This window comes from Ipomoea nil, unplaced genomic scaffold (assembly GCF_001879475.1).
Source record: "Ipomoea nil cultivar Tokyo-kokei standard unplaced genomic scaffold, Asagao_1.1 scaffold2826, whole genome shotgun sequence".
NCBI lineage: Eukaryota > Viridiplantae > Streptophyta > Magnoliopsida > Solanales > Convolvulaceae > Ipomoea > Ipomoea nil.
This window is the reverse complement of record NW_017619254.1, coordinates 475,190-497,355: the sequence shown is the minus strand read 5'-3', so window position 1 is coordinate 497,355 and position 22,166 is coordinate 475,190. Positions and strand designations below refer to the sequence as shown.

General features: G+C 35.4%; 3 protein-coding genes across 3 annotated transcripts; 1 reads left to right on the top strand and 2 right to left on the bottom strand.

The window, feature by feature from the left end:
- Positions 1–550: 550 nt before the first annotated feature.
- Positions 551–7,706, top strand: LOC109159069 (splicing factor 3B subunit 2). The gene is made up of 18 exons (XM_019307074.1): positions 551–936; positions 2,345–2,461; positions 2,643–2,771; positions 2,862–2,924; positions 3,251–3,358; positions 3,895–3,972; positions 4,488–4,580; positions 4,692–4,778; positions 5,068–5,169; positions 5,308–5,427; positions 5,579–5,641; positions 6,105–6,241; positions 6,395–6,476; positions 6,557–6,615; positions 6,717–6,762; positions 6,988–7,079; positions 7,168–7,237; positions 7,360–7,706. The coding sequence occupies exons 1-18, from the start codon at positions 682–684 to the stop codon at positions 7,429–7,431; spliced, it is 1,773 nt and encodes a 590-aa protein (XP_019162619.1). The 5' UTR covers positions 551–681; the 3' UTR covers positions 7,432–7,706.
- A 1,235-nt stretch (positions 7,707–8,941) lies between these two features.
- On the bottom strand, positions 8,942–10,625 carry LOC109159072. The gene is made up of 3 exons (XM_019307077.1): positions 10,356–10,625; positions 9,927–10,126; positions 8,942–9,437 (listed from the first exon to the last, which is right to left on the bottom strand). The coding sequence occupies exons 1-3, from the start codon at positions 10,443–10,445 to the stop codon at positions 9,176–9,178; spliced, it is 552 nt and encodes a 183-aa protein (XP_019162622.1). The 5' UTR covers positions 10,446–10,625; the 3' UTR covers positions 8,942–9,175.
- Positions 10,626–16,552: 5,927 nt separating this feature from the next.
- On the bottom strand, positions 16,553–19,785 carry LOC109159070 (DEAD-box ATP-dependent RNA helicase 38-like). The gene is made up of 8 exons (XM_019307075.1): positions 19,551–19,785; positions 19,146–19,439; positions 18,744–18,971; positions 18,324–18,389; positions 17,342–17,758; positions 17,145–17,256; positions 16,836–16,921; positions 16,553–16,760 (listed from the first exon to the last, which is right to left on the bottom strand). The coding sequence occupies exons 1-8, from the start codon at positions 19,761–19,763 to the stop codon at positions 16,698–16,700; spliced, it is 1,479 nt and encodes a 492-aa protein (XP_019162620.1). The 5' UTR covers positions 19,764–19,785; the 3' UTR covers positions 16,553–16,697.
- Positions 19,786–22,166: the final 2,381 nt, after the last annotated feature.

Genomic DNA, 22,166 nt, shown 5'->3' with positions numbered 1-22,166 from the left:
ATATGTATATAAAAATATATGTTATTAAATTTTAATATTATAATGTATTTATTATTATTATTATTATTATTATTTGTTATTATTGTAAAAATAGTTTTATGTTTATTCACGAATCATGATTTTAGTTGTTAATTTTAATTTTTTCTTTAGAAAAACAAAAAATAGTTAAGCATATTTGACCAACTCATGGGGCGGTCTATGGGCCCGCCACCCCGAGTGGCACAAATAAGATTAATTAAATCATAGCCTGCGGGCTTTAGGGACCGGACCACAAAAGCTTGCTAAAAGTTAAGTACGCGATAGGGCAAGCTGGCCCGCTTTGACAATACTAGATAGTCTAAGCAAGATAGCCGGTTCTATTTGATTGGGCCAAGTGTATGAACTAGATTCTCTTGAACTCACAACCCAGCCCAGTAATATTTTATTTTTTGGACCTAAATTATACAGCCCAAAATGACTGGGCCCGTTCATCATATTCTACTCTGCTCTTATATATAATCTTAAAAATGAAAAAAAAAGGATAAATAAGTAATAATTTCTGAGTCCTTTAATTTGTGAATTTCTCACGGATCTGTACCAAGTCACCTCCATAACTCCTCCCACCACTCTCGTCTCCGCCACCACAGAGAAGTAACAGAAGTGAATAACAATTTTTCTGATCGGGAAGCGCCGCCGGCTTTCATGACGGTGGAAATATCCAACGGGGTTGCGGAGCCCCTCGCCGCCTACCCCAACGGCCATGTGAAACCCGAAAACCCTAACTCCGCTGCCGCCTCTAAGAAATCCAAGGAAACTGACCGTCGCCGGAGGAGGAGAAAGCAGAAGAAGAACAATAAGGCGTCTGCAGCCGCTAATGGAGAAGATACAGATGCTGCTGCCGAAGATGCCAACAACACCGCTGGGGATAACGCCGACGAGAATTCCTACCCCCATAAGGTATTTCTATTTCTAGATTATGTTAAAGGCATAGTGACTTGTGGTCTGGTTTCGGAGTATATGTTATCTGTAGCATGTAGTGTTAAGTAGTGCTGATTATTCCGGACATTTGTGGTGTTGATCTACTCCGTGAGAAACACGAATAATAGGCTTTTGTATTCAACTGTATTACTTAGTTGTTCTGAGAATTTCTTTGAATATTATGGTAAATATTATAATAGTGATTTGGTATTGTTAGTTGTTTTCATTGATTTTGTTGTTTTAGATTTGTTTGCACTATCTAAGGTGCTTTTGTTTATGTTTTGCACTTTTGCTATTGGGTAAGCTAGAGGATAAACTAATTATGATCATGCTGGTTTAGAGCTTTTGACAATTACTGCTCCATGTTGCCAGAAAAATCATGTTGGGGGGCGAAGTTATAGAAAAAAATTCATAACCATGCCCAATAGAATACATACATGATTGTACTAGCTATTATTGACAATTTCTAATGATACTCTATGCAATAATGTGTGAAGTACATGATTATAGTACCGAACATTAGAATTTTTCACATAACACCAAATATATACAATAATAAAAGTAGTTACATTTATTTAAATTTTGCTTTGCTTGTTGCTCTTTTATCAAATAAAAGTTGTCAATTATATTGTCCACAAAAATTGATTTTGATAATTAAATAATATTCATTTTACTGCAAAACCAATCCTTTAAACTAGCAAATGTACATCCTAAAAGTGTAAATAAATAATAAAAACATGCAATAAATCACTAATTAATTATTAATTAATCAACTAATAAAAGTAAAGTATATACCTCAAATTTGAAGATTTTTGAAGTTAAATTTGATACCTGATGCTTGGAAATAAGCTAATAAAGAAAGAAGGGTGGATTTGAGTACTTGATATATTTCTTTTTATTTAGTGAATTTGGTCTTTAATATATATATGTATATTGGGTTTATTTACACTCTTCCTGTAATGATATACAGTGAATATTTTGTGTGCTACAATGCTACATGCATACATCTTCATATTTAGTGATTGTAAGCTTTGTTCGCTAATTTTGTGCTACAGAACTTTTTAACTACTGTTTATCTTGATGATGAATTTCTGAGTGTTTTGATGTGTATGGACAGATTGGTGCACTAGATATTTGGTTTATCTACTCTCCCTGAACTTTTATTTGAATGAGTTAGCTTGTATGTTCAAGTGAAAGGAACATGTGCTTTTTCATGCATTAGTAATATTCTGTGTTCATATATATATATATATATATATATATATATATATAGTTTCAGATTTTATTATTTTCAGTTGACTCTTAACAATGTTGTGATAGTGAAGTTCACTGTGTCAGTTTGTTTTTAAATCTTAGTTGTTAATCTGGATTATTTTGGAGATTGCAGTCATTGGAGCAAGTTGAAGTGGAATATGTTCCAGAAAAAGCAGAACTGGATGGTGCTTTGGATGAGGAATTTAGAAAGGTCTTCGAAAAATTCAACTTTACTGAAGCTGCTGCTGAGGTATAATAATTTCTCTTTTCAAGTTAAAAGAGTTTCTGTATTCCGACAATGGGTCTTTTACTTGCCGTCATGTCTGTTTTCCTTTTCTTCTTTTTTAGAATAAGTTTCTTGTAAATGGCAATTGACTCATTTTCTTATTTTCCATTCTGTTTTCTAACCTCCCATATTCCAAATTTGTCAGGAGGATGATAAAAAGGATGTTCCTGCTGCTGATGCTGCTTCAAAGAAAAAGGCTGATTCAGACTCTGATGAGGAAGAGCAGGATAATCAACAAAAAGAAAAGAGTGGCATCTCAAATAAAAAGAAAAAGGTTATAACTCAGTATTATTGCTTTTGCTATTGCTAATTGGTTGTAGTGTTACTCTTAGTAAGGAAGACTAATTTAAATCTATTATTTCAGCTTCAACGCAGGATGAAGATAGCTGAATTGAAACAGATTTGCTTTAGGCCTGATGTTGTTGAGGTATGCCAAATGTTGAGAATTTATGTATTATTCAGCCTGTGCACTTTCTAAATTCTACTTGCGAACTTCATATTTCCTTGTCAGTATAAGTAATTATTCCTTCTCTCACAATCAAGGTCTTTCCAATCTCAGTGTTTCTCATCTGTCTCAAATTTTTGAACCTTCTTAGTTGTCACTTTGCCATTGTTTGGATTTTTTTTCTGATGACCTGTGTGTGACTTGTTAAGAATACTGTCTTGTTTATTGTAATGTTTCTTTAAACTTGGTATTAGTTTCTGTTTCCATCTATTTATATACTGATATATGTTTATCATTGTGATTTCAAGGTGTGGGATGCCACAGCCTCAGATCCTAAGTTGTTGGTATTTCTGAAATCATACCGAAATACAGTTCCAGTTCCAAGACACTGGTGTCAGAAACGCAAATTTTTGCAGGTGAGTTGACTGAGATGCTTAAGTATGTATAAGCATAAGTACAAATTGCATTTGTCATACTTTTTTACTGCATAAAACATTGATGAAAAAGAATGGGACCAAGTGAATGAGGTTTTGGTGTGGGTGGTGATGTAGATATAGTCATTGAGGTTTGTCTTATATGTATATATATGGTTCTTGCAGGGGAGCAGCTATGGCACTGATGGAGCCTGAACATGTAGGTGTTGGCAAGGAGAATCCTTGCATATTTTTATGTTGATCTTAATGTAATTACCCATGTGGGTTGGGACAACCATTTAAATGAGCCTTTTGTAGTTAAATGTATGTGCTTCCATAAGTACCTTTGTATGGCAAATGAGGAATGAACTTGTTCTGCTTATATGTGTCTATACACTATGCAAGGGTAGAAATGATTAAGAGTTCTGTGTTGAACTGTTGGTATCAATCAGCATAGTTGTTAACTGACTCATTTGACTTGCGTTAAGATGTCTTTTTGTCATTAGCTTATCTCATCAGCCTTTGAATTTATTTTTCAGGGGAAGCGTGGTATAGAGAAACAACCCTTTCAGCTGCCTGACTTTATTGCTGCAACAGGAATTGAGAAAATTAGACAAGTAAGAATCATTATTTATTAACTATGTCCTTGTGATAAATAAATGTAGAATTGGGTTGTCATTAAATGGGAACTTCCAATTTTAAAAAGATCTAATCTTTTAAAAGAAATCATTTTGGTCTGGGTAATAAATGCATATCCTCTTTGTTAGAAAAAAAAATCAAATATGTAGGATGACTATAATGATGGAGAGATTTCTTTTCGAGTCCCTCTGGCCATGATTTAGCCGTTCTGACATGCTGAACATTGGCTTGTGTTTGCATGCACATCCTGGTTTTTTAGAATAGCCAGTCAGACTTCTCTACCTGAACATTTAGACATCTGTTCTATCTTCAATGGAATTTTGCAATCTTTTTTCTCTCTATACAAAATCCTCCAAATTCCATTTCTTTTGGATGCTCATTTTATTTTCTATTTTCTAATGCTTGAATACTATCCACATTATAGTAATTCTAGTAAGAAATATTTTAATAATTCTAACATGGCTTTATTGTTTTATCACTTCCCCCCTTGCAGTCTTACAATGAAAAGGAGGACAGTAAGAAGCTTAAACAAAAGCAACGGGAGAGGATGCAGCCAAAAATGGGGAAAATGGACATTGATTATCAGGTTTTCTTACAATGCAATCTGAATATAGCATATGGTCTTTCAGTTTGATTTACTGTGTTGAGTGCATGAATGTGACTTTTTTCCCCCCTTCTGTCCTGTTCTGTTCTGTAGGTCCTCCATGATGCCTTTTTCAAGTATCAGACTAAACCAAAGCTGACGTCACATGGCGATCTTTATTACGAAGGAAAGGAATTTGAGGTATGGGCTTTGTTTAATGAGTCAGTCTAGTGGGGCACACTATGCGGTGCAAATGATTTCTTCATTCATTTTTTTCCTACTCATTTGTAAGTTCCTACAGCCTGGGATCCGAAGTTGTCCAACATTTTTCAGCATTCCAATATACACTAGATTTAAATTGGCTTCAATGAAAATTTTTCCACATTTGAAGATGATCAGAGGGTAGAGCTGTGTACTAAGTTAATGTGGAAGTAGAAGTGTGTATATAATGGAGAAACTTCATAAGTCACAATCTCTTCCTTCCATACAGGTGAAGCTGAGGGAAATGAAACCTGGGACATTGTCACATGAGCTAAAGGAGGCACTTGGTATGCCTGAAGGTGCTCCTCCTCCTTGGCTTATTAATATGCAGGTTAGATACTATGACAACTTATAAATGATGTTGACTTTACATTGTTAATTATTTTGATCAATATTGCACTGACATTCTCTTGGGAGAAAGATTACTTATCTTATGTACTTTGTATCTGATCTGACTTTGCTGTTGCAGAGATATGGCCCTCCACCATCTTATCCTCATCTAAAGATTCCAGGATTAAATGCTCCTATTCCACCAGGGGCTAAGTTTGGTTATCATGCTGGAGGTTGGGGTAAACCACCTGTTGATGAAGTAGGTTCCATCATACTGCAAAATATTTTGTTACTAATAATTGTTTGGTATCCATATTATTTTTCATAGTTCATTGTTTCCCCATGTGTGTGTGTATTTATTTATTTCTACTCCCTATTAGATTTTAACCCCCTTCCTATTCTTTGGACAGTATGGCCGCCCTCTGTATGGTGACGTTTTTGGTGTGTTGCAACAAGAGCAGCCTAATTATGATGTAAGTCATTGCTTGCTGCTATAACTTGCTCTCTGGGTGCTTCTCTTGAAGGAACTTTATTAGCTATAAATGCAACACCAGAATTCAGCAGCTATTTTGCTCTTGATTTTTATTTATTTATTTAATACAGATTAGGTTAATAGAGATCTATAAAAAGAATGTCATACTATTTTAAGTTTTGGGGACAGCTTACTGTTTATGGGCTTAGGCTATAGGGTACTGCTTGCATGCTTCTCTGTGTTAGAGAAGAATTATCTTGTTAAAACTGTTCATTATGATGTTTATGGGCAGCATTTTGTAAGGATGTTGATAGGGATTGGGTGACTTATTCTGCGGGCTTTGTATAACAATGACATTTTTCATGTGAAAAGGATTTTGTTATGTTTTATGTCAATGTGCTTTATCCATTTATTTACGTCATGTATATTTTACTAGTTCTTTACCCAATTACCCATAAATTTAGGATGAACCTGTTGATAAGACTAAGCATTGGGGTGACTTGGAGGAAGAGGAAGAAGAGGAGGAGGAAGAGGAAATAGAAGAAGAGATGGAGGAAGAGGAGCTGGAAGATGGCATTCAATCGGTGGATAGTCTTTCAAGGTACTTGTGCTTAGATCATCTCATATCTTTCATAGAATTGTGCAAGTTTTTTTTATGGTTTGCACTAGCAAACTGGACGCAAATGCAATAGACACTTTGCTTCAAGTTTCTTTGAGATCATTGTTTCTAAAATTATTTACTTTTTTATTTTAGCACTCCTACTGGAGTTGAGACTCCTGATGTTATTGATCTCCGCAAGCAGCAGAGGAAGGAGCCCGAGAAGCCTCTCTACCAAGTAAATTTTACTACTGCCCCAATTTCACTCCCTAGTCCCTACTATGTAGGAAATACTCTCTAATTGTATGTTCCTTGCAGGTGCTTGAAGAAAAAGAAGAAAAGATTGCTGCTGGAACCTTGCTTGGAACAACTCACACGTATGTAGTCTTCTTCCATTTATGGTCTTTTCCTATTTATTCCATATTCAAGTTAGTTTAAGATGATTTTTCCTTTGTTGTTTTATGTTTTCTCCATGCAGGTATGTGATTAACACCGGCACACAAGATAAGAGTGGAGCTAAAAGGGTAATATGGGCTTGACCTACCTTTCTTCTGCCTTTTTCTGTTTATGTTTCAGTTTCAATGTATGGTTCGGGTTTCTATATACATACATAATACTCTGGTGTGTTTCCTTCTCTAGTTGTTGAGGGTGCTTTGCTTTGACCTTGTTGTATTACTAGGATTTAGACCACTACTATGTTTTGATGATGTGATGGTGGGGCATGAACTAAATGATGTTTTATGGTGCAGGTTGATCTACTTAGAGGTCAGAAATCAGATAGGGTTGATGTGACATTAGCTCCAGAAGAGTTGGAATTGATGGACAATGTGTTGCCAGCCAAGTATGTGGTTGATCATATGTTAATGTTGTTTTACCTTTCCTGCACATGATGGTGCATTCATATGATGCTCTGTTTTGCCTTGTGACAGGTATGAGGAAGCTAGGGAGGAAGAGAAGCTCCGAAATCAGCGGGAGGATTTCAGTGACATGGTTGCAGAGGTGGGTTGTTCTGCTTTTTATTTTTTATTCTCACATGTGATCGATCTTCTTCTGTTGGTTTGCATCATTCATCTGATTTTTGGACTTTGTTCTGGGCTCTGACAATAAAATTGGTTGTGCAGAATGAGAAGAAAAGAAAAAGAAAGATGCAGGAAAAAGATAGCAAGTCAAAGAAAAAGGACTTCAAGTTTTAAGGCGGGCGTGGTTAGGGGGGTTTTGTTTGTAGTAATGTAGTAGAATAGGCGAGTACTGTGAGTAGCAAGCAGTACGAGCCAGACAGCCTTTAGCAGTGTCACAAATCTATCTCTGTATGATTTTGATGAGATATAAATGCGCTACCATCCTCTGCTCTGTGATATGTTTTTCTCTTCTTTTCTTTTAGCCGGGAGACATGTATACTTGGCCCTGCTGTTATTTCAATGTACTGAATTTGAAGCTTATAAGAAATGTACTCAATTTGACTTGCACTGTTGTTATTGTGGTCGCGTACAAAAAAACATAGTTTGATGTTAACATGGTTTTTGAACACAATTAGATCTTCTTAACAAGGTTTAATCACTCTTAGTAGAAACATCCATGATCCATATGGTTGAGCGTCAAGCAGTTAGTGAATATAAGGGGGCAATTTGGTGCCATTGGACCACAATGTCTTTGGCTTACTATGATTGAGTTAATTAACCAAAATTATTACTTCCAAAATTATAGTTTTATTATGCAGATTCATAGTATCAGTTTGTTACGAACAGAAATAGCTAGCTAGGTAACCTTCGGTCCGGAACCTCTACGTAAATTCTCCATTTTTATATTCCTCGCCTGTTCCCACCATATTTTCCACTACATATTAACTTCTTCTCCTCACCAAAACAAACTAAGACTTCCACTAGCTTCTTCTTCTCCTTCGGATTGCGTTATGGATATGGCCTATATGGGATGTACTGAATTGGGCAATTTTATCTGTGTAGTGCACGTGCATCGCACGGGTAATTAGATAATTATTTATTCGAATTCAAATAAGATAACATCAGAAAATATAATCGACACAACCCATTTCATCTACTGCACAATATAATATTCGTTGTTATAATTTATATTTGTTTATCAATCTAAATATTCTCAAAGTATTATAACAAATCAATTTCGTGACTGTAATGTGACAAAACAATCAAGCATTTCTAAAAATATGACGCTCAGAAAATTTTGACAATTTTATGAAAAAGACATTTGGAACATGCATTTGAGGTCAGAAACGCATATCCCAAATGCATTTGAAATTTATTTGTTTTGTCAAACGCAATTTCAACTTGCGTATCGAATGTATGTATTATACAGAGGTTCGAGAAAAGTCACAAGGACGATTTGCTTTTCACCCAAGTGTTCCTCGACACCATCTGCCACAGATTCTCGAGTTTCTTCGCCATCGAGGTTCGGTTGTCAATCAGGAGCGAGTTCGAAACCGCTCTACAGAAGGACTCCTTGAAGACGACAGTTGCCGGTGGAGGAATTCACTCGCTTACCATAGAATCAATGAATTATCTCACGTTGATCGCAGATTCATGCATGAAAACTTCTAAATGGGATGTACTGAATTGGGCAATTTTATCCGTGTAGCGCACGTGCATCGCACGCACATTGCATGGGTAATTGGACAATTATTCGCTCGAATTCAAGCAAGATAACATCAGAAAACATAATCGATACAATCCATTTCATCAACTGCACTATATAATATTCGTTGTTAATTTGTTATAATTTATATTTGTTTATCAATCTAAATATTCTAAAAATATTATAACAAATCAATTCCATGCTACCCAAAATACTAGTAATAATAATACCTAAATCATACCATTCATACATTTGTAATGATAATAATCCAAGACAAATAAGGTCAATTTGTAAAGGCTAATGAAAAAGCAAAGAATTTATATGATCTTGAATTCATGTGTTGAAAGCTCCCATTCTTATTCCAGATTCCCTTGTGTCATGTATGATTGCATGATTAGCCTTGGTGAAGCTGGCATAATAAAGCTGGGAGAGTATGCCGGTGAGCACTATAAAGGCAGCACCTGCCCCAAACACTCCCTTTCTCAGCATCTCACAAGTTGGAGGGTGCTCTGACAGGAAAGTCCTGTATTTAGTATGATATGCATTCCTAACTGATCCTGCCACCAAGCATGCTTCAGCAATCATGAATGCCACCCTGAAAACATTCACAATTGTGTAGGGTTGTGAAGTTCAGTCTGATTAGGTAATTTAGATATTCAGTTTGATTTTAGCTGTCTATAACGATACTATGGTAGCAGCTCCTGTAAACAGAATACACTACACCATCAAGAGAGGACAGTTACGCCAGACCCGGTCTGGGTCAAAATACACAATTGAGATACTGAATGTTCACAATTACAATATATGTAAACTGTAAACATTTAGTATACAAAATTGAAAACATTCAGTATGTAAATTGCGTGAACGTTCAATATATAAATTGTGTATTTTGGGCCCGGATCCCCAGAATAATTTGCCATCAAGAGAGAAGCAATAGTTAGGCAATTCATATCAACTATGGTGAGAGATATTCAGATCGTCCTAAAGCTTCCACTAGTACGACATTTAAGTTTTATGTTATGTTAGTATATTTATATGTAACATTTGGTATCAGAGTCAGGTTGACTAAGTTGAAGAAAAGTACCAGCAGGTGATGAATAGGACAACTGCACAGCTTCTTGAACGCCCAGGTCGCAACGCCCTACCACAGCACAAGCATTTACTTGCCAACATTATAAGAAGCTGAGTAGCCAAAAGGAATAGGAATGAGCCCATCCCCAACCCAGTAGCAATGTCTGATTCATAAACACAATAGTTATACGTTGCATCCCTCTGTATAGTAGCCTGCAAAATGCCAATTATATTCATGTTTATTACTCCATATATACTTGAGAGAAAGTAAGGTTACATATCCGCTTTAATGCTAAGACAATAATAAGGGCTCAGATATCGTCAATTATAATGAACCAGAATAACTAAACCAGCAGAAAATTGCAGATTTTACCGATCATTAAAAAAAAAAAAAAAGATTAATCAGAAATTGAAAATGAAGAAATTAAAGAAGTGTACTGACGGAAGCCCTCCTCTGCTCAGCGGCGACGGCGAGTGCAAAAGCCAGGAGATCAAAGACGAAAACAACTAGAAGAAGCAATGTGGAAGCCATTCAATTCCTCCCTCTTTTGGCTATCACTTTTGCCCAGTTTCACGGGAGAAAGAGTATTATTTGGTGGATGGATCGATGGTTCATGAAAAGAAGATAGGCGTGGCACCACTTTATTGTACCCGCCTTTTACAGATGCTAAAGTGATTTGGTTCTTGACATTCACTTCCATTCTGGGCTGCATTTTTTTTCCTGTAAATATAGAAACAAATCATTATTTAATAATATGGATCGGATATACATGTGCTTAGTATGTATTTGCGTACACATTTCAATTTCCTTTTTTTTTTTTAAAAAAAAAATGTTTTAATTATCTTGTTAATTTCATGAAACATAATTCTACTGGATAAAGTATATGGATTTGGATGAAATATTATCTTGACAGTTGACAGTGAAGTTCAATTCTTGCAAATTTTATTCAAACTTGCTAAGCAAGAAAACTAAGATACCTACTCCTATTGGAGTCTTGGTTGTATAATGAACAAAAACAATTTTTAAAAAAAATAAAATAATTGTATTCAGATAATATTATATAATTTGTTGGAGGCGCATTGTTGGGAATTATTCTTCCAAAAGGTTCATATTGTTGGAATTATTCTTTCAAAAGGTTGAACCCATAACCACTCAACTGAACAGGCTGAACCCATAATCCTAAGAGCCCCCCACACTCCGAATGCTCACTGCGCTTGAGAGGTAGCTCCCACAGAGCATTTGGGAAGATGTAAATCATGGTAACTCACACCGCCGCCCCCCACACTCCGACCCGACAGAGCATGCTTGAGAGGTAGCTCCCACTCCCACAGAGCATTTGGGAAGATGTAAATCATGGTAACTCAACTGAACAGACTAGACCTTTGCTCACTGCGCTTGAGAGGTAGCTCCCACACCGCCGCCCCCCATACTCCGACCCGACAAAGCATTTGGGAAGATGTAAATCATGGTAACTAACTCAACTGAACAGACTAGACCTTTGCTCACTGCGCTTGAGAGGTAGCTCCCACACCGCCGCTGGTGAGACTCGATCCCTGGTCATTCTTCCAAAGTTTCACCTCTATGACCAGTTGAGCTGCTCATGCGAGTGCATTGTTGGGAATTATGTTGATATGGCAGGCATTTTTAATAAATGGCTCAATCTATGGAAGCTCAAAATCCCCTAAATAGAAAACCTTTCTATAGAGAGTTTTGAATGATATCCTCCCCACTACTAAAAATTTGATTATAAAGAGGGTGGATGTTGATCCTATTTGTGCCATGTGTAGGATCATGCATGAAGACACTATGCACTCTTTACTTATGTGTGATTATGCAAATTCGATTGGACTCAATCCCACCTTTCACTCCCCGATAGTGTGACAAATATTTTTCATACTTGGTTTAGTGAGCTTTTGAATGTTCTAGATACTAATGAGATTATCTACGTAGCTGCAATCTTATATTATATTTGGAAGACAAGAAACGGGGCGGTATGGGATGCATATCTACCACGACCATGGAGATTTATAGTTGCAGCTACCGCAGCCATGCAAAATTGGCGTCAAATGCACCCCGACTGAGGCCTTCACGTTACAGCCGAGACCCCCGGATAGCAAGACGCCGGTGCTGCATTGCCTGTCCAGAACGCTGCCGACACACCCACTGCTATACTGTCGGAAGTCATAGCCGACGCACCTGCTGCAATACCGAGGCGTTGCTGGTTCAACACCGGATATCGCCACGAGACAAACAAAGCCACTGTTGGGGCGGTCATTCTTGACGAGGGAGGGAGGTATGTCTCGGCTCTCGGTGCTCCTTTACTGGATTGCTTCTCTCCCCTTATGGCCGAGGCTTTTGCGTGCAAAGAAGTCTTGTCATGGTTATGGAACCTTGGAGAACGATCTATAGGCTGAACTATTCACGGATTGCTTAACACTTCAATAGTATCTATCATGCGCAACCGTTCCACTTCGTTCATATGTTGGCTATGCTATTGATAGCCGCAGAGCTCACATTGCCTCATTTGAGTACTGTTTAATAAGTTTTATTCCTAGATCATATAATTATCTAGCACACACTTTAACTTCTAATGCTTTTACTCAGAGTACTACTATGTATTGAAACACTGTCTCACCAAACTTTATTTCACCTCGTTTTGAATAAATGCGGCTCCTTTAAAAAACATATATAATTTGTTGGAGGTGATACTATACGAATGTTGGTTTGGAATATTAGCAGTGCTCGATAAACATATCTATAAAGATATAGATATATCGATTGGAAATTATGTGCATTGATTGGATTGCGACATCTTTAGGTTCATGAGTCCCGACAACTTGCATTGTGGATCTTAATCTAAAAATTATGTGTTTGTAGTTAATATATTATGTGTGTTAAGTTAATAATAACTTATATGTCTCTAACTAATTAATTGAATGCACATAAAACGTTAATTGCATATTGTGTGTCTGCAGTCAACGTATACTTGTAGTTAACATATTATGTGTGAGCCTTCAATTTATTTGTATGCACGTAATTGTTAACTGTATGTACATAATAGGGTCAAATGCTGGTACGCACAAGAGATCTGCCTACTTCGAGCATAATCTCTCCACCGCCTAAGTTCAAACCTTAGTCTCTCCTCCCAAATACTATCTACTAAACTATTGAGTTAAACCCGTGCGGACAAGTTCGTACCCTTATTATGTACGGAGTATATATATATTTATAAGCTTATTGAATGGTACATTTAAAGTCTTGCACTTCCGGTTTTTTTGTCGAATAAAATTGTCCTTGCGATATTAAGAAATCATTACTTGCATATTAAATATTAGTTTATTACGATTATATAATAATGGTATGATTAATTATTGTAATTATTAATTATGATATTGGTGGGATATAACTTGCAAATAAAAATTAATTATCTATGGTTATTGTATTGACATATAAATGATATGATAATAATAATACTTACCGTTGATAATTAATTATACCATACTTATCATATATTTTCTGTATTATTTACACTATTGATTTTGACAATAAACAATACTTAGATCTAAAAAAATTTATTTGATACACACTAACAATAATTATAATAATATCATAATTATCACATCGATAACAAAGAAAAAGAAGAAGAAAATAGTAAATTGTAAATGTACTGCTTAAAAATCAAAAGAAAGCAATTTTGTCCGGGTTTTCTTCACTATAAGCCCATTGCGAGTTAATACCCAAAATGGTCCCTTGACTATAGCGAAATTACCAATTTGATCCTCGACTATTATTTTTACCCAATTAAGTTCTCAACTATGAAAATCTTACTCAATTTAGTCCTCCGTTAAAATTTCATCCATAAGTTGTTAAATTCAAATTCAAGGGCAAAAAGTAATCTCCTTGCTTATTTCCTTCTTCGCTCCTCTCTTTGGCATCCATATGTTCACGTGTACTGTGAAGAAATTGAAATGGTCAAAGAAAATCACAAATTTAGCAGCTTGAACGTTAAGGTGAAGAAGTCATGGGAAGACGCCGGTAAAACCTCGACGGTGTAGACTGGAGCAATCATGAGAGTGTACCCCACGCCGACGCTTGCGACTAAACGACCTACCGCGAGAGATCCCCTGCTGACTGCTGTGTTCCTTGGCCGGATTCTGTTTCCGACGTCAGTCTCTGGTCCATAGAAGTAGTCTAACGGCTGCTTTTGGAATTTCCGAACAAAAAGCTCGTTTCGCCGTTCTGGAATCCGACGGTCGCGTCAGCCCTTTCTTCTGCCGTGGCGATGAAGATTAAATACGCAACCACCATGATATACCGATGCCCAATCAAGTCGGAGGTCATCCTGGCGGCGGCGGCGGCTCCAAACAGAGAGTACATGTTGTGTATTTCTACCAATATTTCGACTTGAACGTCACTGATATTAAGGTCATCTTTGATATTACCCCAAATATCTGTATGGATAATACATCATTTTCACTCCAAAAACAAAGGATTTGAAAGAGAAATAATATAAATGAAACTAAGGGAAATATAAAATGCAGCACTAATTGAAATTTTCAGCGGTTCCGATGCGCTAAATGCTCTCAACGCAGCCTTGGTGTGCTCCTGCCTCCCAACACAAATTATCTGACTAAAAATAAAGTTTGATGATTGGATTTGTCTGTGATGATGCCCTTCTTGTTGTTCAAAAAATTAGTAATTTCTGTGTAGAGAGAAGATAGCATTCGCCGATGTGGCCGGAGGTACTACATAGTTTGACACTGCTAAAGGGGAAGGAGGAAGAAAGTTTGTAGAATTACAGTTTTGCCCTCAATTTTGACGGTCAACAAACAGATAAATTAACGGAGGACTAAATTGAGTAAGATTTTCATAGTTGAGGACTTAATTGGGTAAAAATGATAGTCAAGGACCAAATTGGTAATTTCGCTATAGTCAAGGGACCATTTTGGTTATTAACTCGCCCATTGCATATTCTCTGGCAATTTATATGCCATGGATCATAGATAAATGTTTTTTTTTTTTTTATTACAAAGTAATATTTGTTCTATATTTTCTTAAACATTTTCTATTTAAAAAATTGAAGTCCTTATCACCGAAATTCAAATCTATAATCATTCATTTAAAATGATAATCGGGATGCCATCACACACAAATGATAATTGGCATAAATATTCATTTTTAGTATACTACAAATTAATTTTTATATATTGAAAATTTATTTTTAAGTAGTATACCAAATTATGAATCTTTAGTATAAAAAAATAAACTATAAATAAATAAATATTTAATATACTAAAATTGAACCTTATATTAATGGTTCACTTTTATTGGCTTGGGCTTATAATAAATGGGCACAATAATAAATTTTCTTTTACTGGCGTTTTTCTTTGAGTAGGTCGTCAGGTCATCAATCCTTATACCATGGATCAAGCTAGGTTTACCGTTTACGTGCATAGTGAATCTTAATGTATATGTATGTCGTGAGTTTTTTTTTTTATATCGTGTATCATGAAATTCTGTAATTTAAAAGTATGAATTTCTGTCTTGTATTGTAAAGTTTTATGTTTATAAACACAAATTATGTACTTAAATTATATTTGAAAACTAAATAAATATATAACATGTGTTGTGATTTTTGTGTCTTTGTGTTATGATATTATATATCTTATAAGTATGAACTTTGTACCTCGTCGTTTGAATCCAATATCTATAATATTATATGGACCTTGGTTCATGATATAAATTGTTGAGAATCAATAAATCAGTTTGCCTATAATACCAGTTCCGCCAAACAATTTTCACATAAAATCAAACTTAAAACCTCATAATTATCAAAATGACAATTCAACGAATTTAACTAAAATTACTCAATTTTCATTTTAGTCGTTATTATATAAAATGCATTAATTGATAATTTCTGAATTCTTATAAGTAGGGATAGTCAATTTTAATATGAAATTGATAAGTTCAATAGCCCAAACAGGTAGCTCAAAATTTAGTGGGCCAGCTCGATATAAATTATAGTAAATATATTAATTATTTTTCATTAGAATTTACAAATGAAAGTTTATATTGAATAAATGATTTATAACTTTATATTTATTTATTAGTATAAATGTACTAGTTTTAGAAAATTAAAAATTCAAAATGTTAGTTTAAAAATGTCAAAAGTTTTAATAGCCCGTCAGATAAGACTAGCCCAAAAACGATAGATTGACCCGATTGACAACCCTACTTAGGCTGGGATTACCCCTGCAATCCCAATCTTAACCTTTGGAAGATGACATGGAGCTTGCCACGCATGTTTTTTTTTTTTTTTTTTTTTTTTTTTTTTAATTTGTCTTTTTTGTTTGTTTTATTTAGTTTATTTAATTTTGGGGCCCACTTTTGATGATTGATTGAATTTGCAGGGATGTAATGTAAATAATAGATGATTTGTAAATGGGATGATGTGAAAGTGGAACCCATTTTTTAGGGTGGGAGATATTTGCAGGGATAAGGTCAGCCTTATAAATAAGGCTTATACATAGGTCACAAAAGAGAATTTGTTACCTAAAAAGCATTTTAAGGAGTAAAGACGTCAAACGACAAAACTGAATAAAGCACACGAAATTGCAATAATATATAAATAAGGCTTATACCACACAAAAATTGGGCAATATAACTCATTTTTCTCATCTATAAAGTAATACTCCTTCATAGAACACATTGGCTGCAAGATGATGTAACACCAATTACAATGATCATTGAGAAGAAAATTCATTCCTGCCGGAAACTTGCAACTTAGAGTAGCCCCGCAGTCTTCAAAGCAGCCTCAAATTCTGTATCACTTTGCCAAGATCTCACCTGCAGTCAATATAAAGAAGGCATAATAAGATATAACTTGAAAGCATTACAACTTTTGGAGGTAACAAAATGTACCTCGGCCACGGGACTATTGAAGTGGTTCTCAATTTTTGACATCAGCATGGTGTCTTTATCATTGTAAAGCAAGTTGAACACAGCACCTGTGTTATGACAAAGAGTTGTGTCAACATTTTTTTTTGTACACAATAAACTAAGCCTAGGGTAATAAAATTATTACTTAAGCAGTTCAATTAGAATATATTATCTAAAGAAATTGTTAGAATGCACAAGAGATGGAAAAAAGCATGCCTTAGTTCGCCATTCCACCTCAAAGGTAGATTTGAAAACACCAAGCACCAAGAACAAAATCAAAATAGAGATTACCTTTGCGGCCAAAACGTCCTGCTCTGCCAATCCGATGCAAGTATACCTCATAATCTGGATCTGACCAATGCCCATATTGCACCGGAAGGTCATAATTCACAACCAAATTGACCTAAAAAAAACAATTTAAACTGGTTGGGTTTGTGATGGCATCAAATGATAGAGATGAGAGTACTGAGAAAGAAGGTTATACACACCTGTGATTGGTCAAATCCCCGAGCAAGAAGATCCGTTGATATAAGAACTTGTGTAAGACCTTCCTTGAACTCCTTGATAATTTTATCTCTGTCTTCTTGCTTCAGAGCACCTTGAATTGTTGTAACCTCATAGCCATAGTCAACAAGGGATTTATGCAACATATGAGCACTGTCTCTGGTACGAACAAAGATAATTGTCTGCCCCACCTTTTGCGCCAATTCAAGTATTTTGTCCTTAATCACCATGACCTTTGAAAGTTCATCAGGGCATTGCACCTTATACTGCTTCACAGACTCCAGTGAAAGTTCTTCCTTCTTTACAAAAAGCTGATTGTAATCTTTTACAAAGAGGTCTTTAACAATTTTCGTCACAAAACCCTTGACAGTTTCATTGAAGGTTGCAGAAAACAGGAGCACCTGGTATTATGTGACCATAATATAAAGTTATCATGTAAGCCATATTAAAAGTGAAAGTTTCATAGAGGGACAATATCACATAGAATTATTTGTTGATAAAAAAGTTTATGGAGCTCCTTTACCTGTCAAATATTATGCCTATAAGGTATCTTTCTTTTTTTTTTTTTATATTTTTTGAAACCACACACAAGGAAATAACTATAGGGTATCTAAACAAAAAGAACTACTCCAATCTCAACTTCTCTAAGATACATAATATGCATTCTCAAGGCCTAGCTCTACAACCAATGAAGCAAAAAACAACACATTATGCATAACCTGTAGGCCAACAAGACATCATATTTGTTTAGTTGATAGTCAAACACTCAAACCTAAGATGATTGGTAATAATGCTTGGTTGAGTCACTAGTAGCATGCAAAACACATCTTGGGGTGTGTGCTTGCTAATCAACAATTGAATTCACAAAAAAACAGAACTATATAATCAAATTAAAAACTATTCGGCAGAATTGATTCTTAACACATTAGAAATTAAACTTCAGGTTAGAATGATATGATTACTAACCTGGCAATCGGCTTTGCCTCTGACAATAGCCTTCATTATTTTTATGGAGTCATCCTGAAAGCCACTCTGCATTGTTGGAGATATCAAGATGTTAGTTGCCATTGTTTTGAAAACCAATCATTGGTGAACACATTGAAATCCTCAACAAGAATTCAATTTGCACTCTAGCTAAATCAATTTAATCACTCAGGTAGAAGAAATTCATGCATGCCAGGCATTGCCAACTTTTATCATTTTGGTTGGTAATTCAATTTACTAAATCAAGAAATTGGCTCCTCAGACATCTGGGGTCTCTTACCCTTCTACAACACAATGGTCAAATGAATAACTTCACCAAAACTTTTGCTGGCATAGAACTTGAGTAAAAAGTATATACTAAAAACACTTTCTACGGAAGTTTCTCAAAGAAAATACATTTACCTCTGCTAACATATGATCTGCCTCATCGAACACAAGAATCTTCATGTAAGATGCGCCCAGTTTCTTTGCTATGACCCACTTATTTATTGTTCCAGGGGTACCAATTATGACTTGAGCTGTAACAGGAGGTCGCTTATTTATTGGAACATAGTTGGCAGCATCTGCTGGTATTGCCAATTCTGATGTTATACCAGTATACTTCCCCATCTTCAACAGAACTTCCATATTCTGCAAGTATCCATAAACTGAATCAAAGTCTAAATCAATTGCTAACTTCTTACATTGTAATCAATGATATTGGTATAATAGTGTATAGTTCTATAGATGTTCACATTAACAAACTATCTGAGCAATAGTGAGTTAATTTTCATTCCAATTATTAGCTGAAAATAATCTACACACCTGAATGGCAAGTTCTCTAGTGGGACAAATGCAGAGAGCCTGAGGGGCAGCGAGCTTCGGATCAACTCGGCTCAACATTCCAAGCACAAAGCACGTCGTCTTACCGGATCCATTGTGAGCCTGTGCAATCAGATTCTTGTTCGGCGGGGTCAGTATCATAGGCAAACTGATTTCCTGAATTTTACTAGGCCTCTCAAACTTCATCTCTACATATAATCCCTTCAGCAACTCCGGCGTCAGGTTCAAGTCTTCGAACCTTTTGGCAGATTTATACAAAGTATCCCCCGATGTAACCTAATGTGCAAAGAACAACTAATTAAATCCTAGCTGTGAGGTCAGAACCGCAAACAAACTTACTAGCAATTATGCATAAACACTAGGAGAGAAAGAGGGAAGAGTGCGTACAGCTTCGATACTGGCGTCGTCAGGGTCAGAGAGGGTTTTGTGGACGCTTTGGGACTCATCCATGGCTAGATACTCCATTTTAAGTTCGGGGTTGGGTTTCACATCGGAGGTTGATGATGCCTCCGCTACGTCGCCCCAACTCTTACTCAGCTGAGGTTTCATCTCCTCCGCCGTCGCCGAGGCGGCGGTGGAAGTACTCTCGTCGGCCATCATCTATAAATTCGAGATCTTCGCTCAAAGTAAAAATATTTAACTCTAGAGATTCAACCTTTTGTGAGAAAGAAAAGTAAAAAATTGAAAATTTATTGCAGGGCCCATTTAATATAAGCCCAAGCCCTATCCAATCAATCGTTATGCTGTGCATCTGTGTATGGGGCATATTGATGCAAAAACGACATCGTTTTTACATTTTTTTTATTTTTTTAACAATTGACCCCCAAATTTGGGGGCCAATTGTTAAAAAATAAAATAAAATACGTATATACATATATAATATATTATATGAGTTATATATACTGGTCATGTTTGGTAAAATAGTTAACTTATCTATTAATTTTGACTTATTTGACTATTTTTAGCTATTTGACATGGTTAAAAAATTAATATAAGTGTTTGATTGATCAGTTTTTTGTAACTCCAAAAAGTTAAAATTCAAAAAGATGCTCAAAGCAACTTTTTCAATTAGCTTTTGAGAAAATAAATTATACCAAACAGCTATATATCAGCTAACAGTTAATTTACCAAATATTTTTCTACAATCAACTAATGTTATCAATTAGTCATACCTTCTAACCCAATCAGCTATCAGCTAACATCTATTTATCAAATAGGGCCATAATTTTTTTTACAATTGGGCCCCAAATTTGGGGGCATAATTGTAAAAAAAAAAATTATATACTTATATACATATATATTATATGAGGATTGTCAACCCGGTTACCATTTCAAATGGATGTTCATAGGTTTGAACCCCGGTGGTGGGGGACTGGGGGCTTAGATCTTTGATTTTCTAGAAGTGGTCTGAGTGGAGGTTGTCGGCTGGTAGTATACTGTATACAAGTTCTGAATTTTGAAGACTGAAGTTCCTCATTAGGTAGTTTAATCAGGGTTTGGAGGAGTGGTTCAAGGTGTACAAAAAAAGACTCTTGGTTGTAAATTGTAGAGCATTTTATACTCGTAGTGGTAGTCATAGTCTTAACTTGACTTTGTATGCATGATATTACAAATAGTTGTGGCAAAAGAAGGGATTCTTTTAGAGTAGCGCAACGCGTATTTATACAATTGAACAACTATTATTTATATATATGAAATACTTAAAAAGGGGCCCAAATTATGATGTCGTACAGGACCTCCATTTTTATTGGAACGACCCTGACTGAATGTTCACAATTTGATTCGTGAACATTCAGTATATAAATTGTGAACATTTAGTATATAAAATTGTGAACAATCAATATGTAAATTGTGATCATTCAGTATGTAAATTGTGAGCATTCAGTATGTAAATTGTGAACATTCAGTATGTAAATTGTGAGCATTCAGTATGTAAATTGTGAACATTCAGTATTTAAATTGCGTATTTTTTTGACCTGGGTCTACATAATAATTTGCCTTACCTTGCAAGGTGGACCCTGATCCTAAATTGTATATCTTTAGTATTGAAATTGTGAACTTCTAGAATATAAATTGTGTTTCTAAGTTTTGGAAATTTGTAAATATAATACATGGTCATCACAAATTGTAAATTTTAAAAGTTAAATTGTATATCTTTGGATTTGGTACACAAAATAATTTGCCTCCAGAGCCCCATCACAATATTCTTTTTTTTTTCCCCCTTTTAAAGAAGGAAAATGCTTAATTCCCCACCTAAATTTCCCTTCTATTATTTTTCATCCTGATGTTGCTTCCATATTGGTGCCATGAATTTTGTAACCCACCACTAATTAAAAATAGAAAAATACTACTTCTATTCTCAAACTCTATTCACAAAATTTTGATGTTGACATTTTAATTTCCTTGGGACCCACAGAACTAATTGAAGATAACTTATTATTCTTTGTCACATTATGCATCCTCAATAGTTAGGGATTTTACCCCAGATTTTTGTGGGCCACAACATTCACCTCATCATCCACTATCTCATTCAATCACAAAATCTCTTCTTCCCACTAGTTTTAAGTTTTTTCACAACTTTTTGTGGATCCACCATTTTATCTCCCATTAGTTATAATTTACTTAACATACAAAACTATTTCTTTTTGTGGACCACCTCATAAGTCTTTCTCTGACATTTTTTCTCAAGTTTGCAGGCGTGAAATGCAGTCAAATATTTGCCTTCCCATTGGTTAAAAAGTAAAGCATGTGGATTTTACTGTTTTAAAATTAGGGAATGAACCTCTTAATGGGGATCTGATCTCCTAAAGTAAAAGTGAGAGAGTAAAAATATGAAGTAAATGTAGTACGACTCTTAAAAAATAGCATTTCGTCACCAATTAGATGTTGACATATCATGAGAGATGGATTGAAGGGAAAAAATATAAGGGTCCGTTTGGAAAGCAGGAAAATGACTTCTGGAAAATGTTTTCTGGAAAATGAGTCATTTTCCGGAAAACATTT